Source organism: Doryrhamphus excisus, chromosome 21 (genome assembly GCF_030265055.1).
Source record: "Doryrhamphus excisus isolate RoL2022-K1 chromosome 21, RoL_Dexc_1.0, whole genome shotgun sequence".
In the NCBI taxonomy this organism is placed as follows: Eukaryota; Metazoa; Chordata; class Actinopteri; order Syngnathiformes; family Syngnathidae; genus Doryrhamphus; species Doryrhamphus excisus.
This window is the reverse complement of record NC_080486.1, coordinates 3,801,261-3,822,086: the sequence shown is the minus strand read 5'-3', so window position 1 is coordinate 3,822,086 and position 20,826 is coordinate 3,801,261. Positions and strand designations below refer to the sequence as shown.

The 20,826-nt window shown below is 36.0% G+C and overlaps 1 protein-coding gene across 19 annotated transcripts in view; it reads right to left on the bottom strand.

Moving 5' to 3' along the window:
- Positions 1–20,826, bottom strand: part of LOC131109109 (cingulin-like protein 1) — an 82,166-nt gene that overhangs the window by 38,309 nt on the left and 23,031 nt on the right. For 16 of the 19 annotated variants that reach the window (XR_009120659.1, XR_009120661.1, XR_009120658.1 and 13 more), the window contains 5 exons: positions 17,991–18,079; positions 6,872–6,983; positions 6,731–6,805; positions 4,432–4,525; positions 4,314–4,354 (listed from right to left, as the gene is read on the bottom strand). Coding sequence is in view for 12 of the 19 variants with exons in the window: in XM_058060735.1 (XP_057916718.1) it covers positions 4,314–4,354; positions 4,432–4,525; positions 6,731–6,805; positions 6,872–6,983; positions 17,991–18,079 (411 nt within the window). In the remaining 7 variants the exon portion in view is untranslated. Of the gene's footprint in view, positions 1–3,762; positions 4,355–4,431; positions 4,526–6,730; positions 6,806–6,871; positions 6,984–17,989; positions 18,080–20,826 lie in introns of those variants that run through there. The other 3 variants (XM_058060738.1, XR_009120662.1, XR_009120663.1) reach the window with 3 other exon arrangements.

The window sequence follows — 20,826 nt, the reverse complement described above, 5'->3', positions numbered from 1 at the left end:
CATGCTAACCACTTGTCCACCGTGCAGCTCTTGCTTCAAAAATATACTTATTTAAGCATATTTTAACATAAATTAAGCATTTTAAAGCAGAAAATACAAATTTAAGGCATTCAGAAGACTCGTTCAAAGACATAGCGATGGTTTGTAGTATTCTACGCTGGTCACTAGGTGTCAGTAATGTTACATAAATGTCCACCATGCAGCCTTCACTTCAAATTGTGCTGTTTTTGGTATTGAATAGAGCCTATTATTACAGAAAAATATACTTATTTAAGCATATTTAACGTAAATTAAGCATTTTGAAGCATAAAATGCAAATTTAAGGCATTCAGAAGACTTGTTCAAAGACGTAGCAATGGTTTGTATTATTCTACACTGGTCACTAGGTGTCAGTAATGTTACATAAATGTCCACCATGCAGCCTTAGCTTCAAATTGTGCTGTTTTGGTATTGAATAGGGCCTATTATTACTGACAAATATACTTATTTAAGCATATTTTAACATAAATTAAGCATTTTGAAGCAGAAAATACAAATTGAAGGCATTCAGAAGACTCGTTCAAAGACGTAACAATGGTTTGTAGTATTCTACGCTGGTCACTAGGTGTCAGTAATGTTACATTAATGTTCCATACAATAGCCACTACCACTTGTGTTTTATTTTCTTGTATTTTGTCTATAAAATTGGGTAATACGAGTGTCAAGGTGACTAGAGCGGAGTTATGTCATGCCTGGAAGGCTCTAAGGTCATAGGTCATAGGTCGTAATCTGTTTGGTTTGGAACCAATTAACGAGGATAAACAAGAGATTCTATTGCACAATATCCAGGGTCGCGGGGGTGCTGGAGCCTATCCCAGCTGTGTTCGAGGTGAGAGGCGGGGTACACCCTGGACTGGTGGCCAGCCAATCACAGGGCAACATATAGACAAACAACCATTCACACTCACATTCATACCTATGGACAATTTGGAGTCGCTAATTAACCTAGCATGTTTTTGGAATGTGGGAGGAAAACCGGAGTACCCGGAGAAAACCCATGCATGCACGGGGAGAACATGCAAACTCCACACAGAGATTGCAGAGGGTGGAATCGAACGCGGGTCTCCTAGCTGTGAGGCCTGCGTGCTAACCACTCAATCGCCGTGCAGCCCCCTGTTAAATATGAACACCAAAAAAAATACAGTAGCTGGTCGGGAAATTTGGTACTGTATATATAAAACAATGCAAAAAGGTGGTGTCGCTCGCTACATTGCAAAATAGGTTTATATGGCGTATATGACATAAATATCAAACAATATGCTTTGCTGACTGATTGGACTGGGGGCTGCACGGCGGTCGAGTGGTTAGCGCGCAGACCTCACAGCTAGGGGACCTGGGTTCAATTCCACATTTGATATTTTGGGTGGCTGGACCTTTCTGGGAAGGTTCCCGAAGACAGCTGGGATAGGCTCCGGAAGTCCCCCCCCACCACCACCACCACCACGCGACCCTTGTGAGGATAAGTGGTAGAAAATGAATGAATTAATATTTAACAGGCTGGAGTATGGCAGTAAAATAACACACCATGGGGCCAATGGGTGTTTTATTTTTTTTTTGTATTAAAAACACTTCTTAGCATTCTCGTATTCGAGTAACATTACGTATCTGTTAGGTGTGTGCGTGGGGGGCTTAATTAAATAAATTAGGCGTCAACAAAGCACTAACAGACACTATAGATGTTAGCTTTTTTTTTTAAAATCTCCTTCCATGTTATTACAATGGCTCAATCAAATCCCTCTCATGCCTACATCTATACCAACTTGCCTCCTCGCTCTCTCTGTCTCGCTCTCTCTCGCTCGCTTGTTCGCAATTACGAGCGAAAGACAAAGAAAAGCGATTCATCTTCCTGTCGCGGCCTCTTAATGATATCATTAAAATGACTGACAGCTTTGAACAGCGCCGCAAAACTTACCCCCAGTCAAAACAAATCTGATCCGTTTTGGAAACATAGCCTGCTGCTTCATTAGGGACGAAGAGGGAGGGGGTGGTTGTGTACAACAGGGTGTGGAAGCAATAGTGGGTGGGGGGGTGTTAATGAGAGAGACCTTCAGGGGTCATCAAGGGGATACGGGGGAGCCGTGCTGCAGGCAGGTGCCCCCTTACTCACTTCCTGTGTCACGTCCATCCCGCTCCCATCTGTGCCTTAATGAACATAATAAATATATCTCGCCGCCATTGATGAATGCTATTTGACAGCCGACGGGGGTCGGCGAGTGGAAGAGGACGGGTTCTTGATTGGAGCGTAATCATTGTTAAAGGCGCAGCGTGAATCACGGCATTCAGACCAGGGGGAAGCGGCCACAACGCGCAACGCACAGGTGGCACAGGCCCCACAGGGGGGTGTTTCATTCACAACACGGCGCTCCCGCTGTTATTGTCATCAGCGCCATTGTTGGGTCGGGATGCGGCGGGAAAAAGAGTGACACATGGTGGGGGAATGGCGGGTGGTGGTTGGGGGTGATTGTGTGCTTGATGCACGGTTGGCAACAAACCGGTAAAAATTGTCGGGAGTTTGCAACCAAAACCTTTTTCACAGTTGAATGACACCTCAAGGGGGCAGAGCTATACCGGTTGGAGCGTGCTGATTGGTCCACGGGGAATGATGACTTAAACCGGGGCAGCATACGAAAACAAATCAAACGTCCCGGGGTCTTTTTACATTTTTTTAACCTGCCCATTGATTATTTTTATTTTATTTTTTATTTATTTATTTTATTAATATGAACCATTTTTTGCTGTTACAATTTTTAAAAAATATTTCAGTGTTTTTCTTAATATAATAATAATAATGTAATTAATGTAATATTAATTTCTATTGTAATTTAGCCATTTTCTTTACCAACTGTTTGTTATATAATTAAAAGAAAAAACTTTTTTGTGGATTTGTTTACTTGTAATATTATGACTATAATCTCGTAATATTTTCTCATATATATTTTTATACTAACCTCATTTTCCAAACATTTTTTTTTACAAATATTTCAACTTTTTTCTTTTTAATATTATGACAACACTCCAAAAATTACATATTTTTATAATTTTTATTTTCATGTTAATGTAATGAAGTTATTGTCATAATATTCAGTTTTTATTCTTGCTAAATTACTCTTTTTTTCAACTCATAATAGTTGGAATTTAGCAATTTTTTGTTTTATTTTTTTGTGGATTTGTTTACTCGTAATATTATGACTATAATCTTGTAATATTTTCTCATATATATTTTTTATATGAACCTAATTTTCCAAAACATTTTTTACAAATATTTCAATTTTTTTCTTTTTAATATTATGACAACACTCCAAAAATTACATATTTTTATAATTTTTATTTTCATGTTAATGTAATGAAGTTATTGTCATAATATTCTGTTTTTATTCTTGCTAAATTACTATTTTTTTCAACTCATAATAGTTGGACTTTATGATAGTAATTTAGCAATTTTTTAACCGACTGTTTGTTTTCTTTACTTGTAATATTATGACTATAATCTCATAATATTTACTATTTTATAATAACCCCATTTTCCAAATATACATATAATTTTTTTACAAGTATTTCAATTTTTTATTGTACATTTTGCCCCTTTTAATATTATGACAACACTCCAAAAAAATACATATTTTTATTATTTTTATTTTCCTGTTAATATAATGATGTTATTGTCTTAATATTTAGTTTTTATTCTTGATAAATTACTCTTTTTTTCAACTTGTGCTATTTAATTAATTTATTTAATTAAATAATATATTTCTTTTAAAAATCAGGTTTATTTTGTATTTCCATTTTTTTCATTATGTATTTTTCGGAATCAACGTTTATTGAATGATACCACGATAAGTGAAGTTCCTACATTTTAGGTAAGTTATAGCATACAAAACCTGTTTACAAACTTCTAAATACAATTTTTAACATTATTGGAGCCCTCTGGACATGAAATAACACCCCTATAGTCACTGATGAGACATAAATAAGACTTGTTCTTGTGTGTAATGCTGGAAATGTGTTACGGTGCTCGGGGAGCTGAGTGGGTGGCGGACAGGAAGGTGATGTCGGGGGTAGCTTGTGTTAGGGATTATTGTGCCTTATTGTGAGATCATACAAATATGACAGTAGCATGAGTGCCACCTAGTGGTTAGGGTAGAATCTCAACTTCTCTTTCTTTGTTTATTTGTTATAGTCTTCTTTGTTGGTTTTGTTGGCTAAGTTACACAAGATCAGACAAATTCGGATTTATATACTTCCGAACTCGGTCCTGATGTGGCGTGATTACTTACATTTTCTCGTCTTGCATCGCACGCAGGTCCTTCAGTTGCGCCTTCAAATGAATGCAAAATGATTTGAAAAAAAAAAAAAAAACACCTTCTGTCATCTTTCGCCGCTCGGTTGTCTCACCTTGACGCGTCCCGTCTCTCTCTCCTGCCCCTCCGCCACGTCTTTCAGTCGCTTCACCTCCGCCTTCAACGTGTCATTAGCCTCCTGAAGGTGTCTGACAAAGCAAAGGCAGATGCAGACAACCAGTTCAAGCAGGCAGTACACAGTCAGGCAGACAGACGCTATTATCATCAAAAGGCTCTTGTAACACACACACACACACACACTGTGATAATAAAACACTGGGTTCACAGTGTCATTTAAAAAGAACCCATGCAACTAACAAGCTCTTTGCTATTTAGAATGAGTAATTTTTTGTTTCCAACTAAAAGCACACCACGTATTTTGGAGTGTACGGCACACAGGCATGGCTTGGGTGGGTAAGGGGTGGTGTGTGGGGGGGTTGTAGGGCATGACAGCACCGTGACAGAAGCTGACTAGACCCCTTTTATGTCTTTAAAGACGAATATGTCACACCCTGTCTGTGCATATGGCATCATACGTGTGTGTATGTGCATATGGCATCATACGTGTGTGTGTGTGTGTGTCGTCATGTCACAAAGACTGTCACGTGTAAGAATGTCAACAGTCCACCTGAATCTCTTCATCATTTAAACGCAAACAGATGCACAAAGTCACCACCTTGATATTTTCATCTTAAAAGTTCTATTTAAAAAAAAAAGTGTAGGTTGCATAGAAACGCATTAAGTGGCATTTCAGCCAATCAGAGCGATGAAGAAAGTCACATCAGGATGTTTTGGATCATTGTCCTGCTACAGAACCCAAGTTGGTTTGGAGATTCCCATTCAGGAATTTATGGTAGACAGTAAAATTCATGGTTTTCCAGGTCCTGAAGTAGCAAAACAGCCCCAGACCATCACACTACCACCGCCATATTTTACTGATGCTGCGGCGTGGTTTTGGTTCTTGGAACTCTACCCAGTGTCTTTCTCATGGTGGAGTCATGAACACTGACCTTAACTGAGGCAAGTGAGGCCTGCAGTTCTTTGGGTGTTATTGTGGGGTCTTTTGTGACCTCTCGGTTGAGTAGTTGCTGCTTTATTGGGGACATTTTGGTTTGCTGACCACTCCTTGGAAGGTTCTCCACTATTCCATACGAACTGCAGTTCTTTGGATGTTGTTGTGGGGTCTTTTGTGACCTCTCGGTTGAGTGTTGCTGCGCTCTTGGGGTCATTTTGGTTTGCTGACCACACCTGGGAAGGTTCTCCACTATTCCATGTGGCCTGCAGTTCTTTGGATGTTGTTGTGGGGTCTTTTGTGACCTCTCTAATGAGTCGCTGCTGCGCTATTGGGGACATTTTGGTTTGCTGACCACTCTTTGGAAGGTTCACCACTATTCCATACGGCCTGCAGTTCTTTGGATGTTGTTGTGGGGTCTTTTGTGACCTCTCGGTTGAGTAGTTGCTGCATTATTGGGGTCATTTTGGTTTGCTGACCACTCCTGGGAAAGTTCACCACAATTCCATGTGGCCTGCAGTTCTTTGGATGTTGTTGTGGGGTCTTTTGTGACCTCTCTAATGAGTCGCTGCTGCGCTATTGGGGTCATTTTGGTTTGCTGACCACTCCTGGGAAAGTTCACCACTACTCCATGCTGCCTGCAGTTGTTTGGATGTTGTTGTGGGGTCTTTTGTGACCTTTTTAATGAGTAGCTGCTGCGTTATTGGGGTCATTTTGGTTCGCTGACCACTCCTGGGAAGGTTCACCACAATTCCATGCAGCCTGTAGTTCTTTGGATGTAGTTGTGGGGCCTTTTGTAACCTCTCTAATGAGTCGCTGCTGCGCTATTGGGGTCATTTTGGTTTGCTGACCACTCCTGGGAAGGTTCACCACAATTCCATGTGGCCTGCAGTTCTTTGGATGTTGTTGTGGGGTCTTTTGTGACCTCTCGGTTGAGTAGTTGCTGCACTCTTGGGGCTATTTTGGTTTGCTGACCACTCCTTGGAAGGTTCACCACTATTCCATGCGGCCTGCAGTTCTTTGGATTTTTGTGTGGGGTCTTTTGTGACCTCTCGGTTGAGTAGTTGCTGCACTCTATTTTGGTTTGCTGACCTCTCCTTGGAAGGTTCACCACTATGCCTGCAGTTCTTTGGATGTTGTTGTGGGGTCTTTTGTGACCTCTCTGTGGTTTGCTGGAGTCCCAAAGCTTTAGAAATGGCTTTAGAACCTTTTCCAGACTGATAGATCTCAATTAATCTCAGTTCAGTTATAAAAAGTTTCATTTAAAAACTGTATTTTGTGTTTTCACCGACTAATATTTAAAATTTGGACCAGAAATCCACAAAAAAATATATATACTCACGTTTTCTCTTCAGTGACGTTGACCAGAGCTTTGCTTTGGGTCCTCATCTGCTCAGCGAGATTCTCACTAGACACCCTTGAAAGACGAGTTCTTCAAAAAAGCTACACCGACACACCAAGCCAAGACATTCTATCTTCATACTTTTGCTCCGTGATCCATCGTTGAAGATGCGTCAGCATCAACTCGCTCTCCTGGCGAATGTTGGCGTTGTCCGAACAGGAAGCCTCCAGCTTGGCCTGCAATGTCTCCACCTGTAATACATAAATGACTTTTGTGCTACTTTTGCAGTTGTATAGCATAAAACACACAGGAACAATGCTAAAAAGTGATGAGGGAAGCCCAAAACAAGGCGACACACACACAAAACGTAGAAAGAGTAATGGTGACAAACGACACAGGTGGCATCGGCGGACATATTGACAGCAGGGTAAGGTATTAAGCGGCGCTTAAGGAGGAACGATGGGGGACGGTTATGCGGGTTAAATAGTGATGGGATGGCAAAAACTGCTGACTTCCTCATCCCTCTTATCATTCGGGACCTTTCAGGTGCTGTTATCGCCATGGAAACACCTTGATATGCCACACATTTAGCTACAAAGACGTGGGCAAACACATGATGGAGGAGTATGCCAATAAGCTAAAGCATGAAAAATAAGTGAGCGGCATCACATATATGTCATTTTTTTCTTTTAAAATTAATGATGTTGCTGCTTTGGAAGCAAAATATTTAACTTGCATGTATAATGCCACCGAATTCAATATGGAAAATAATATTTACATAAAGCAAATAAGCACATTTCAGGTCGGTTATGGGAACATAAATCAAAACCGGTGAACACGACCGTCATATTTTTAGCTTCTTCGTCACACTACAACATACACATGGGCAAAAAAAAAACTAAAAAACAAAACAAAAACACACTTGTAAATAGATTATAATAGCTGTAGTTTTTTAATTAAAATTTTACATACAATATATTTTCATTATTTAATTATATTTTGATTTATTTCAGATTTTATTTATGCATAGAATGCGACTAGAAGAATAAAAATGAAGTGCCGAGACGGGTTTTTGTTTGTTTTTAAAAATAAAATGCATTTAAAAAATTCATTGAATAAAATCAATAAAAAATTTATAAAATACATTAAATACAATAAAATAAATATAATTTTTTAGAATTGTCATTCTACCTGGAAATCATAATCATAGTATATATTTACATTTTATGTCAAATATTTGTATGTATTTTAATTAAATAGTATTAAATAATAATAAATACATAAATAAAATAATAATAATAATATTCTTAATATTATTTGAATTTTATATTTATTAATAAAATGAAACTGGAATAACAAAATATGTATTTTAATTATATTATATATTTACATTTATTCCTATCTTATATATTCATATTTAACATAAATTGTAATAATATAAATAATAATAATAATAATAAAATAGATTTTGATTTTATTTATGAATAAAATGCGACTGGAAGATTAAAATGAAGTCTGTTTTAAAAATGAAATGCATTTAAAGTACATTTTAAGTCAATGCTCTGCTTGAAATATTTGTTATTATTAAAATGATTATTTACATGTAAATTTTTTATATTCAATTATTATATTTTCCGCATTTTATTTAGATATTAAATATTAGATATTAAATATAGATATTAATATAGAATATATAAATAATTAAATATTATATAATTATAAATGTATAATATAATAGATCATTAATAGATATTAAATATAATAAATATATACTTATTTTCAAATATTTGACTTAAAATAGTATTTTTAAAAGTTAGATTTCTATAATTGTACTACATATTTTGTACGGATGGTGTATATTGACAAATACCGTGTACACATACAAACAAAACAAACAAATTGCAATCATTTTGATCAACAAGAGTCACGCGGGACACATTTAGCGCTGCAGCTACAAACCTCATCATGATTTATACGGCCTACTTAAACACAGAAAACTGCAAAATGCGGGTGCACACACACACACACACACAAACACACACACATAGAAACACACATAGATACAAGCTCGGGTGTGTACGTATGATGCCGTAGCGTGCTGTAATGACAGTAATTACTGTGGTCTCACATTAACATCTCCCTCCTGACTGTCTGACTAGCTCGGGCCGGTGAAGGGATGTAAATAGCAGCGGCGGTTTGATGTTGTGATTACAACTAAATTACACACCATCACTCTGTTTTCCGCCATTGTCAAGGGAGGCAGTGAGAGGATGTGCCGCTGTGTGTGCGTGTAAGGAGGGAGTAGTAGTAAAAAAAAAAAAAAAAAAAAAAAAAATGGGGGGTGAAAAGGAGCCGCGATTGCAGGCGGGGGGTGGGTGGAAGGACGCAAATCTGCTTAACATTTAGATTGGTTTTGTTACACAAATATTTTAGCAGATGATAGGGGCTAAAAGGGGCACCAAAATGCATTTGGGACACTCTTACAAGCAAGTCCGCCTGTCTGAAAATATGAGTTGACTGCTGGAGGATTTATCGTTTTGGTAGTTTACCCCGACTAGTCCATAGTGTGCAAGTTTTTTTTTTTTTTTTATTGAAAATAAATGGATTTTATGTTTATTTGTTTTTTTTCGCTTCAGTGGTTCTCAAACCGGTTTGGCTACGGGGACCCACTTTCACCCGTTAATGACAAGCGGTGACCCAAACTGCGGAAATTCTTCAATTCAACCGCCTCATCTTATATTTAATGAAAGGACATTGCAGTTTGAATTAGAGGTCATGGAAAATAACACTGCATAGAGGTTACCCAGAATGCCTTGTGGGTTGTAGATGTGGGTGTTGGGGAGTATTAACAGACAACACCCCCAACCCCCCTGCATGACAAGATTTTTAGAATAAAAGCACAATTTTTCTGTACTGTTTAACATTAAACTCATCACACAGCAACTTAACACTCAGAAGGTACCTAGGAAATATACATTACAAGTACATTCATATCGCTTTTTCCTCACGAGGAGGTGCTGGAGCCTATCCCAGCTGTCTTTGGGTTCGGGCGAGAGGCAGGTTACACCCTGGACTGGTCGCCAGCCAATCACAGGGCACATATAGACAAACAACCATTCACACTCACATTCATACCTTTGGACAATTTTGAGTCGCTAATTAACCTAGCATGTTTTTGGAATGTGGGAGGAAACCGGAGTACCCGGAGAAATCCCATGCATGCACGGGGGGGAACATGCAAACTCCACACAGAGATGGCCGAGGGTGGAATTGAACCCTGGTCTCCTAGCTGTGAGGTCTGTGTGCTAACCACTCGACCGCCGTGCCGCCTAATACAAGTACAATAAAAAAAGTTTAAAGTAACAAACAGCAGCTATTCTATCTGCCAATAATGCATTACTGCCATATGAACAGTTCATAGAAAATGCTGCCTGTGTCCACCAAAGGGAGGCTGACGTCATTGCAGCGCCCCAACGAATGTTGCTCAGACGCAATGCTTGATGGGAAAACTTATATTTGTCAGGTACACCTATTGAGTGTTAAGTTGCTGTGTGATGTGAGTCAGACTGGTGTGTCGTTATACAGCTATATACACAAGTCAACAAGTTTGTTGCTTGAAAATGCTGAATTAAGGCAAATAAATTAGTTAATAAAATAAATTAAATTAAAATATTAAATATTAATAAATTAACAAATAAATTACATTAATAAAGTTAGCTTAAATATGCATATTTCTGACGAATAATAGGTCATATTCAATCGCACGAAAATGCTGAATTAAGGCAAATGAATTAGTTAATAAGATAAATTAAATAAAATTTAAATTTAAAAAATTAAAATGTAATAAAATTAGCTTAAATATGCATATTTCTGACGAATAATAGGCCATATTCAACCGCAAGTACACACTTGGAATTGAGGCGAAAAGGAAAAAGAAATCAATAATAATCTGTAAACAAACTTTTGTCAGGGGGTAAATTTTTGGTTTTTTTCCAGAAATTACATAATTTTATGAAAATAATATAGTATAGTATTTTAAAACAAAATAAAGTCAAAATATTATGGCAGTAGAATCATAATTATGAGAAAAAAATTACAAGAAGATCGTTGAAATATTTGGAAAATAAAATCAAAGAAAAAACTGTTGTAATTTTAAAAATTGTACTCTGAAGAGAAAAAAAATTATCTGCTCTATGAAATTCCATCAATTAAATTAATAAAATTAGCTTAAATATGCATATTTCTGACAAATAATAGGCAATATTCAACATTAAGTACACACTTGGAATTGAGGCTAAAAGGAAAAAGAAATCAATAATAATCTGTAAACAAACTTGTTTTTTTTTTGGTAAATTTTGTTTTTTTTTCCCCAGAAATTACATAATTTTATGAAAATAACATAGTATAGTATTTTAAAACACAATTTTGGAAATTTGGTATTTTATGAAAATAAAGTCCAAATATTATGGGAATAGAATCATAATTATGAGAAAAAAATTTAAAAAAAAAGATTTGGAAAAAAAATAAGATTTTTTTTGTAATTTTAATACAATAACTCAAAATATTAAGAGAAAAAAAAGAAAAAGTCGTACTCTAAAGAGAAAAAAAATTCTCTGCTCGATGAAATATTGCATTAATTAAATTAATAAAATTAGCTTAAATATGCATATTTCTGACGAATAATAGGCAATATTCAACTTTAAGTACACACTTGGAATTGAGGCCAAAGTGAAAAAAAAAAAATCAGATCCTGGCCCGGGTTGTTGCCAGCATCGTCTGACCCGCGTGAGTCGTTTCCGCTCATTGCTCATCAGAGCACATCCTCTCGTCAAATTAATGATCACATTTATTGTTAAACACATTTTGATAAAACATTCATTCATTCTGTCTAATTAAAAGACCCAACAGGCCTGACATCGCTTAGATATGCATACTTATCACTCACAGGGTCTGAATTAAAGATCTGTGTGTGTACTTTTTACTGTGAGTGCGTATGACGAGGGAGTAGAGAATGAGTTTTTTTTTTTTTTTTTTTTTTTTTTTTTCTTCCCCAAGCAGGACTTCCCACTCCGGCCCTAATGGTGATAATCATGGCGTGAGCCAACATTAAGTCTGTGAGTGCGTGTGTTTATGCGTGTCCTACTCCGGCTAATGGTGATGATGATGACATGTTCTCCATTAGACTAGTCAGCGGGGCCACAGCAGATCTAGCATATTAATGATGCTGATGATGGCTTCTTTAATTATCCTCGTCTAACCGTCGCACGGCCCGACTCCTTTTCCCTAAGTCCTTTCATCACACACTCCCCCCCCATACGCCTCTTCGACTTGTTTATCGGCGGGCCACCATTATTGAGACCCCCTGTCGTCTCGCGTCTGGTCTGCGGGGATGCAACTTTAGCCGGGTTCGGGGGGGAAAGTTTGTCCTGCAACCAACATTTAATTGGGAAACAGCTGCAGAGTCAGGTTAGAATCCCAACAATCTTTTAGCCTTAGCTACCAGCTATCGTGTATCACAGTTCGACTAAATGAAGCATTTTTAAGCATAAAAAATGGTTACATGAACTGAAATACAAATACAAGGCATTCGGAAGACGCATTCAAAGATGTTGTTGTATTCTAGTCAGTAATCTTCGGTGAGACACACAAGCACCAGACTTAATCGCGGGAGCAACAGGATTTTATTGCAGTTTTGAGTCATGCCACAACGAGCACAACAACAATCCCAAACTACTGTTGTTGCGGTCATAACCCATGCCAATTAAAAATTAACTTCCTGCCCCCCCCCCGCACCCCCACTGGAAAAATACGGGCAAAAGTCGTATATAGGTCTTAATTTTTTAATTTCTCCTATCATGTCTGACTAAAGGTGACTATAGGGGTGCTATTTTATGTCTAGAGGGCTTTAATAATGTTAAAAACCAAACAAAATTTTTAAATCTGCAAGAAAAAACAAGAAAAAAATCTGTAATCAAACGTGGATTTATTGTGATTTTTTTTACATTTTTTGTATATATTTATATTTTTTTACAAAAAAATCTATCTGTAGTAGTTTTACAATAATAGAGAAAAAATCTGTAATCATATGTGAAATAAAAAAAATGTACAATTACATTTTTTTGTAAATTGTAAAAAATAGTTTTTTTTACAAAACAACATTTAAAAATCAGTAGTAGTTTTACAAGAATAGAGAAAAAAATCTGTAATCATACGTGAATTGTTTTTTTTTACAATTTAATTTATTTTTGTAAATTGTAAAAAAATGTTTTTTACAAAACAAAATTTCTAAAAATCAGCAATAGTTGTACACGAATGGAGAAATAATCTGTAATTGAACGTGATTTTTTTGGTGAATTTTTAATTTTTTTTCTAGAAATCACATAATTTTATGAAAATAATATAGTATAGTATTTTAAAACAAAAATTAGGAAATTAGGTATTTTATCAAAATAAAGTCAAAATATTATGGAAAAAAATTACAAGAAAAAAGTTGAAATATTTGGAAAATAATAATAATATTTACTAGAATGACAGTTTGTCTGTGTTCCCTGTCTGGGCTTTGGTTTCCGTTTTGTACACTTTTATTTTGTATTTGACTTCCTGTTTTGCCGTGTCTGCCGTTGACATAAACTGCGTCTACATAAACTGCGTCTACATAATCCACACCGTCTACATAATCTGCGCGAATATATGTAGACATAAGTATAAATGATTACTGACATATTTTTGCTATTTTTCTCATGCATGTATGTATATTTCACTCGATACCGACATAAGTGGATATAGTCATCGTGGAGCTTTCAAACCTGTGATGAGATGAATATGAAGTGTAAAAGATGAGCGAGAAAGAGTAATTATGACGCTTTTGTACCTCAAGTACTCACACATCGAAATTGGCTAAAACTCAAACTTTTTCCACGTTTCCTTACAAAAAACACACACACACGCAATCGCACACACGCGGTGTGTATTTGTGATCAAGGTTTACTAAATGATGTTTAATGAAAAGAATCCTCTCAGACTACCTCAATTATGAATGTGAATAAGGATATTAACACGCGTCAAGGTTAACCGTTATTCATTTCAGTCTGATTTCAAGTGATGCTCTGAAAGGAAATCCACTTTCATTGTTCCTAAAAAAAAAAAAAAAAAAAAAAAAATCATCTGGAAGTGATATCATGTGGCTTTTATCTGCAAGGCAACAAAATGTGTCGAGAAATTAATTACAGGAGTACAAAAGTGGGATCACTTGGAAAGAAAGATTATTTTTTTCTGAGAAAATATGACTCAGAAGCCAAGCAAAGAAATCGTAACGTTTGATGCTGCACACAAGGTCAACTTTTGCTTTTTTTTTTAAGGTTTTGGGGGGGGTTCAATGCCTTGCTACCACATAATAATACAAAAATGTGATGTGATTATCAAGTTTTATTTTATTTATTATATTTATATAATTATTTCTATATTTATATTATTTTTATTATATTTATATAATTATTTTTATATTATTTTTATTATATTTATATAATTATTTTTATATTTATATTATTTTTATTATATTTATATAATTGTTTTTAATATATAATTATTTATTATTATATATAATATATATATTATAATTATTTATAATTATTATTATATAATTATTTAATGATCCTAATCATTTTTTTAATTGGACCCCAGTGCAAAATTTGTCATAAACAGGGGCGTTGCCAGAAATTCTGGGCACCATAAAAAAAATACATTAGCCCCCTCCCCCGAGCATAAATTGTCCAATAAAATGTTTGCAAAAAAAGGTCGGGATTAAAAAAAAAAAAAAAAGTTAGCAGTCGCATCAATACAGTATCCTATGCGCATTTGCCGTGAATGCAGCCCCTTGGATGCGTAGCATGTGTTTCGCGTGTAGTGAGGGGGTCGCCCGTGACTGTTAGGCATGTTAACTGTTTTTTTTTTAAACTGTTTTTTTTTCAACCTGACCGTATTCAAACAGTAGGGCGGGGCGAAGGGCTTTCATTTGAATGCAGACCTGCCAACATGTACACATTTGTAGTACTGTTTTTTTTTTTTGTAATTTCCTGGTTTAATATTCAGAGATAAATGATAAAAGTAATTTTTTTTTTACATTTTACTCCAATTTATTGAGTATTTTCCCAACTTTCTTTAAGTAAATCGAAGCAGTCCACTTTTTTGGTCACCACATTTCTTCCCCCCCGAGTGATTAAAAGTCAAAAGTAATTGTGCAACCGCAGGGTGACATCAGTGGCTTCAAAGTTGTTGTTGTTGTTTTTTTTTTTTTTTTAGGTGCAACTAAGAAATATTTATCAACTTTCTGCTGTGTGTGAAATCGTTTGGGCAAATTCTCATTAAGACCGCCCGCGAGTCAAAATAAGCTGAGACCACACTAATGACGGCGTGTTTCATTTGGGCGGTTTGTGTGGATAAGCCGAGATGTGATTGCTGGTGTGTTTGAAGCGGGAACATACCTCATGTTTACCATAACGTGTATTTAAAATGGAACCATGCAGAGGGCCCGACATTGTGTGTGTGTGTGTGTGTGTGTGGTCGAGACCATGCAAATCCCTGATGTCAGACTAGAAACATGACACCGGACGCTTAAAACACAACACACACACACACACTACTGACAGAGCTATCTGAAGTTCAGCTACTGTGCACCAAAGCAATTTGTAATATAGATTTCCTCTATAAGCCACTGTAGTGTAACATTTACTATTTCAAACTCTTTGATTTTTTTTTTTCTTTTTTCCCCCAACGCTAGATAATTCATCTCCTCCTGGTCAATAAAAAAGATCGGGAGCCTAATGAAGGAGTCATAGTCACGACGGCCATCATGCTCGTGTTGAAACACTGTTTAGAGTCGCGTTCTGTTCACAAAATTGAAAAAAAAAAACTAGCTTTGAGACGATGAAAGGCAGTGGCGGATGTGTAAGGAGAGATAAAGGGGACCGTCACGCACACACTTGTAAATAAAGTTTACTCATACAAGCTTTACAAATCAAGATGTAGCACACTTATTCAAAACAATGAGTAATAAGAAAAGGATTGATATGATATAATACAGTCGTCTCTAGAGTGCGGCCCGGGGGCCTTTTGTAGCCCATTTGCAGCACCTTCTAAAGCTATAACGCTATAGCGATAAAGTTTTACATATTATGGAAATTAAGTCATAATTTTTAGCTACTTTCATGGGTAGCCACATATATAAACACTTATGATCGCTATCATGCTAGGTTTTAACATGCTAATGTTAACATGTTAGCATTGCTAGCATGCTAACATCAGCATTTTAGCCAGTGTAATAGCTAGACATGTATAAACAATTAGCACTATTTTCCCATTTTGCATGTTAGCATGCTAATGTTAGCATATTAGCATTTATAGCCTGCTAATATTAACATAGAAGCATTTTAATCTATTTTCATAGCAAGATACATATATGAACACTTAGCGCTATTATACTAGGTTTTAACATGCTAATGTTAACATGTTAGCATTGCTAGCATGCCAACATTAGCATTTTAGCCAGTGTAATAGTTAGACATATGTATAAACAATTAGCACTATTTTCCCATTTTCCATGTTAGCATGCTAATGTTGGCATATTAGCATTGATAGCATGCTAACATTAATACAGTAGCATTTGTATCAATTGTCATAGCTAGACACAAATATAACCACTTACCAATATTATGCTACGTGTTTACATTCTAATGTTAGTGTATTCGCATTTTTAGCATGCTAACATTAATATAGTAGCATTTTTAACCATTTTCATAGCAAGACATCTATATGAACACCACTATTATGCTCGGTGTTACACATTAGCATTGATAGCCTGCCAACATCAACAGCGCTATTATGCTACATGTCAAAATGTCAATGTTAGCATATTAGGTTTGATAGCATGTCAACATTGACATAGTAGCATTTTGAGCCATTTTCATAGCTAGATACTTTTATAAACATCATTATTGTTTGGTGTTAGCATGCGAACGCTAGCACATTACTATTGATAGCATGCTAACATTAGCTGAGTAGCATTTTGAGTAGCCATTTTAAAATCAAGACACATATATCGCCTTATAGCATTATTATGCTATGTGTTAGCATTCTAATGTTAATGTATTAGCATTGCTAGCATATTAACATTAACATAGTAGCATTTGTATCCGTTTTCATAGCTAGACACGTATATTAACACTTATTGGGCTACATGTTAGCATGCTAACATTAGCAATGTTAGAATTAGCACTTTTTATGTTAATATGTGAGTTATTTCTTAATATGTTTTATTAAAGAATGAACTAATTCATTGTATTTATACAACTTGTGCGTGTTACTATCACAATATTATATTATAGTACATTTATGCTGTTTTATTCTTGGAGGGAATGAACCAATCACTCACTTTGACTGAAATAGCGTTATTTTGTTATTGTTATTGTTATTTTGTAGGGTGCCAATTGATTACCACTCATGACATTTGACTGTAAATTGTTAATAATATCGCAACGAAAATCAAATCCACTTGTCGGACACAAGTAGAAAAAAAATCAGCAGACCTTTGCTTTATGGATTATTCATACACAGGAAGCTTAATCCCATCACAGGGGGGAAGAAAAAGGCACAGATGAAATAGTTTTAAGCATTCTCGGCGCAGTCTACCTGGATACAGATTGACAAGACTTAATGATTGTCCACTCCTCATGCATTCATGTTGAGAGGATAAAAGAGCAGCCAGGCTATGTAGATTGCATTATTCACTAGAACAGAGTTTAAATAAAGGTTAGAAGAAATGCAAAAAAAAAAAAAAAAAATCAAATCTTCACAGCATCTTAAGACCGAAATCCAACTTTGTCGAATCTAAATGAACATCGCTCCCGCCTCCACCGTGCCAACTTTGCCCTTAATTATCCATTCTGTCTTTGTACAATACCGGATCAGCTTTGACAACCGCTCTACCCCCTGAGACCGTTCCGGCGAGCACGGGAGCCGGAACGTTGGGGAATATCAGGGAATATTACACCCAGGAATTAACTCTCCAAATCATTTGGACAAGATAATCCTGGCTCTAGCGGTGGATATATGCCACTAATCATCAAAAAAGGTAGAATGGGATGCGGGGAGAGGAAGGAAGAATGGAAGGTGAGGTGAGGTAGACCGTGAGAGGGAGTTTGTGGAGTAGAAAAAATTTAGGAAGTGGGAAAACCCAAAGATAGAGTCCACGGGATACAACTTAACTTAGCTTCTGCGTCCTTTTTGTCCTTTCCGGCCTGGTCGAGGTTCCTCTTGAGTTCCGTAATCTGCATCTCCAGCTTCAGAGCCGTGGTGCTGCACACACAAATCCTGCCATCGTTTAATTCAGGAAACTAACATGCTAATGTTAGCGTATTAGCATTGCTAGCATGCTAACATTGTCTGCCAGTAACATATATATGTATATATATGTTATATGTGAATTATAAGAAGTGTTTTTAATACATGTTAGCGTAATAATAATGTTAGCGTATTAGCATTGCTAACATGCTAACATTGTCTGCCAGTAACATATATATATATATATATATATATATATACATATTATATGAGAATTCTAAGAGGTGTTTTTAATACATGTTAGCGTAATAATAGTGTTAATAATGTTAGCGTATTGGCATTGCTAGCATGCTAACATTTTCTGCCAGTAACATATATATGTTATATGTGAATTCTAAGAAGCGTTTTAATACATGTTAGCCTAATAATAGTGTTAATAATGTTAGCATATTAGCATTGCTAGCATGCTAACATTTTCTGCCAGTAACATATATATAATATATGTTATATGTGAATTCTAAGAAGTGTTTTTAATACATGTTAGCGTAATAATAGTGTTAATAATGTTAGCATATTAGCATTACTAGCATGCTAACATTTTCTGCCAGTAACATATATATATATATGTTATATGTGAATTCTAAGAAGTGTTTTAATACATGTCAGCGTAATAATAATGTTAATAATGCTAGTGTATTAGCATTGTTAGCATGCTAACATTTTCTGCTGTAAAAAAACGCATGGTGACACATCTCCCAACCAGCTGGTTGCTGGTTCGATCCTCAGTCCTTGTGTAATGGTCTGATATATTTATATTTACAAATATTTACAAATTAAATGGCACCCCCTTTAGGTGGAAAATTATTGTACATTTTCAATTTCTGCTACATTTCTGGTTGCTGGTTCGATCCTCAGTCCCCATGTCATGGTGGATTAACCGTCAATTTTTTAAATTTTTGTTCTTTCAATTGTTCCCCGTATTGGTGGAAAGTGAATTTACACGTTCTGCTTATTGTGTTGTGTGCACGGTTTGGCTGTCTGTCAACCTGATGGTTGCTAGTTCGATCCTCAGTCCTCTTGTCATCATCGATTAACCGTTGATTTTTCCAATATTGGTTTGTTTAATTGTTCCTCGTATTGGTGGAAACTCAATTTACACGTTCTGCTTTTTGTGTGCATGGTTTGGCTGTCTCCCAACCTGATGGTTGCTGGTTCGATCCTCAGTCCTTGTGTCCTCGTCAATTAACCGTCAATTTTTCGAATTTTGTTTCTTTCAATTGTTCCCCGTATTGGTGGAAAGTCAATTTACACGTTCTGCTTCTTCTTGCACGTTCTCCCAACCTGATGGTTGCTGGTTCCATCCTCAGTCGGTGAATAAATTGCAACGTATTTAAGTTTTTCTTCTGAAGTTTCTTCATTTAATTTGATAATGATGCATTCATGGACCACTTTATGAAGTACTGAGTAGGATCGGAATGCTCAGTATATAAATTCAGCAAGAAAGACACCATTGTATGTTTATACAGTAGAGTCGTTGCAGTTTAAATACTTTTAAAGACTTTAATACTGTATTACTAAATAAGGTAGGTAGCTTAAATGTAGCTTTGTGTGATGCAGTGCAGTTGTATCATAAACATTGTTCAATTACTCTATTGACCGGAATATATGACTTTAAAAATGAATTAGGCGTTGACTTTTACGGAATATAAAGAATATGCTGTATACTGTAATTGCATCATCAAGTTTTTCAGTGAGTAAGTGAACTCGAGGAACTGTGTGTGTGTGTGTGTGTGTGTGTGGCAGCCAAGCTAAGGGAATGTGAAAGGGGATCAATACGCAGGGGTCCATTCCTGCCACGCTACTGCGAGCCCAGTGTCTGTATGCAAGTCAGTTGGTGTGTGTGTGTGTGTGTGTGTGTGTGTGTGTGTTGGCGTCTTGTGTGCTGCCCCGGCTACAGCGGGATCAATACGACAAATGATTACCATTTCCACAAACCTCCCTTCACGGCCTAGCTGTGGCAGATCAGCGGGCCTCAACACACACACACACACACACACACTGACTCCAAGCTCTTAAACAACAAGACTATAAGGACTTATAAATATTTGTAAACAGCTTTAGAGGTAGCGATCTGAAGTGACTTAACTATGAATTTGACTTTTATCGCAAGTGTAAGACGTCTACTTCCTGTCATTTCAAATGTGTAACTTTTTCCCAGTACTTTTTAGTGAATATTTGGCATTATTGTATTCTGTCCCAAGCTAAAAAGAAGCTTCTCTGGTGGTAGTGCACAATAGAAAAGGAAAGCCATCACAATGGAAGTGAAAATGAAACTCATAAAAAGAGCAGAAATAGTATTGATGCTTGTACACAGTCAATAAGGATGTCTGAAAAGCTATAATGTATGAAGAATACTCACTGTTAACTACAGCTGCAATAATTAATTGATGATTAATCAATTATCCAATTAATTGTCAACTATTTTGGCTTTTTTATTTTGTTTTTTCGGATTGACATCATCCTAATCAGTGTGAATATTTTTTTTAATTTCCTTTTGAGGCCTATTCTCTTTGTGTTTTAAGCAAAACAAGATATTGTTCATTCACAAAATATTTTGCTTTTATTCCCATCATATTTGAATGCTTTCATGTAATTTTTTCCCAAAGTTACAACTTTATTTTGATCTATTTTATCTTTATCTTGTTTGTTTTTCATGAAATGCTGATTTTTTTCTTTAATATTTCCAGTCTATGCTACTAAAA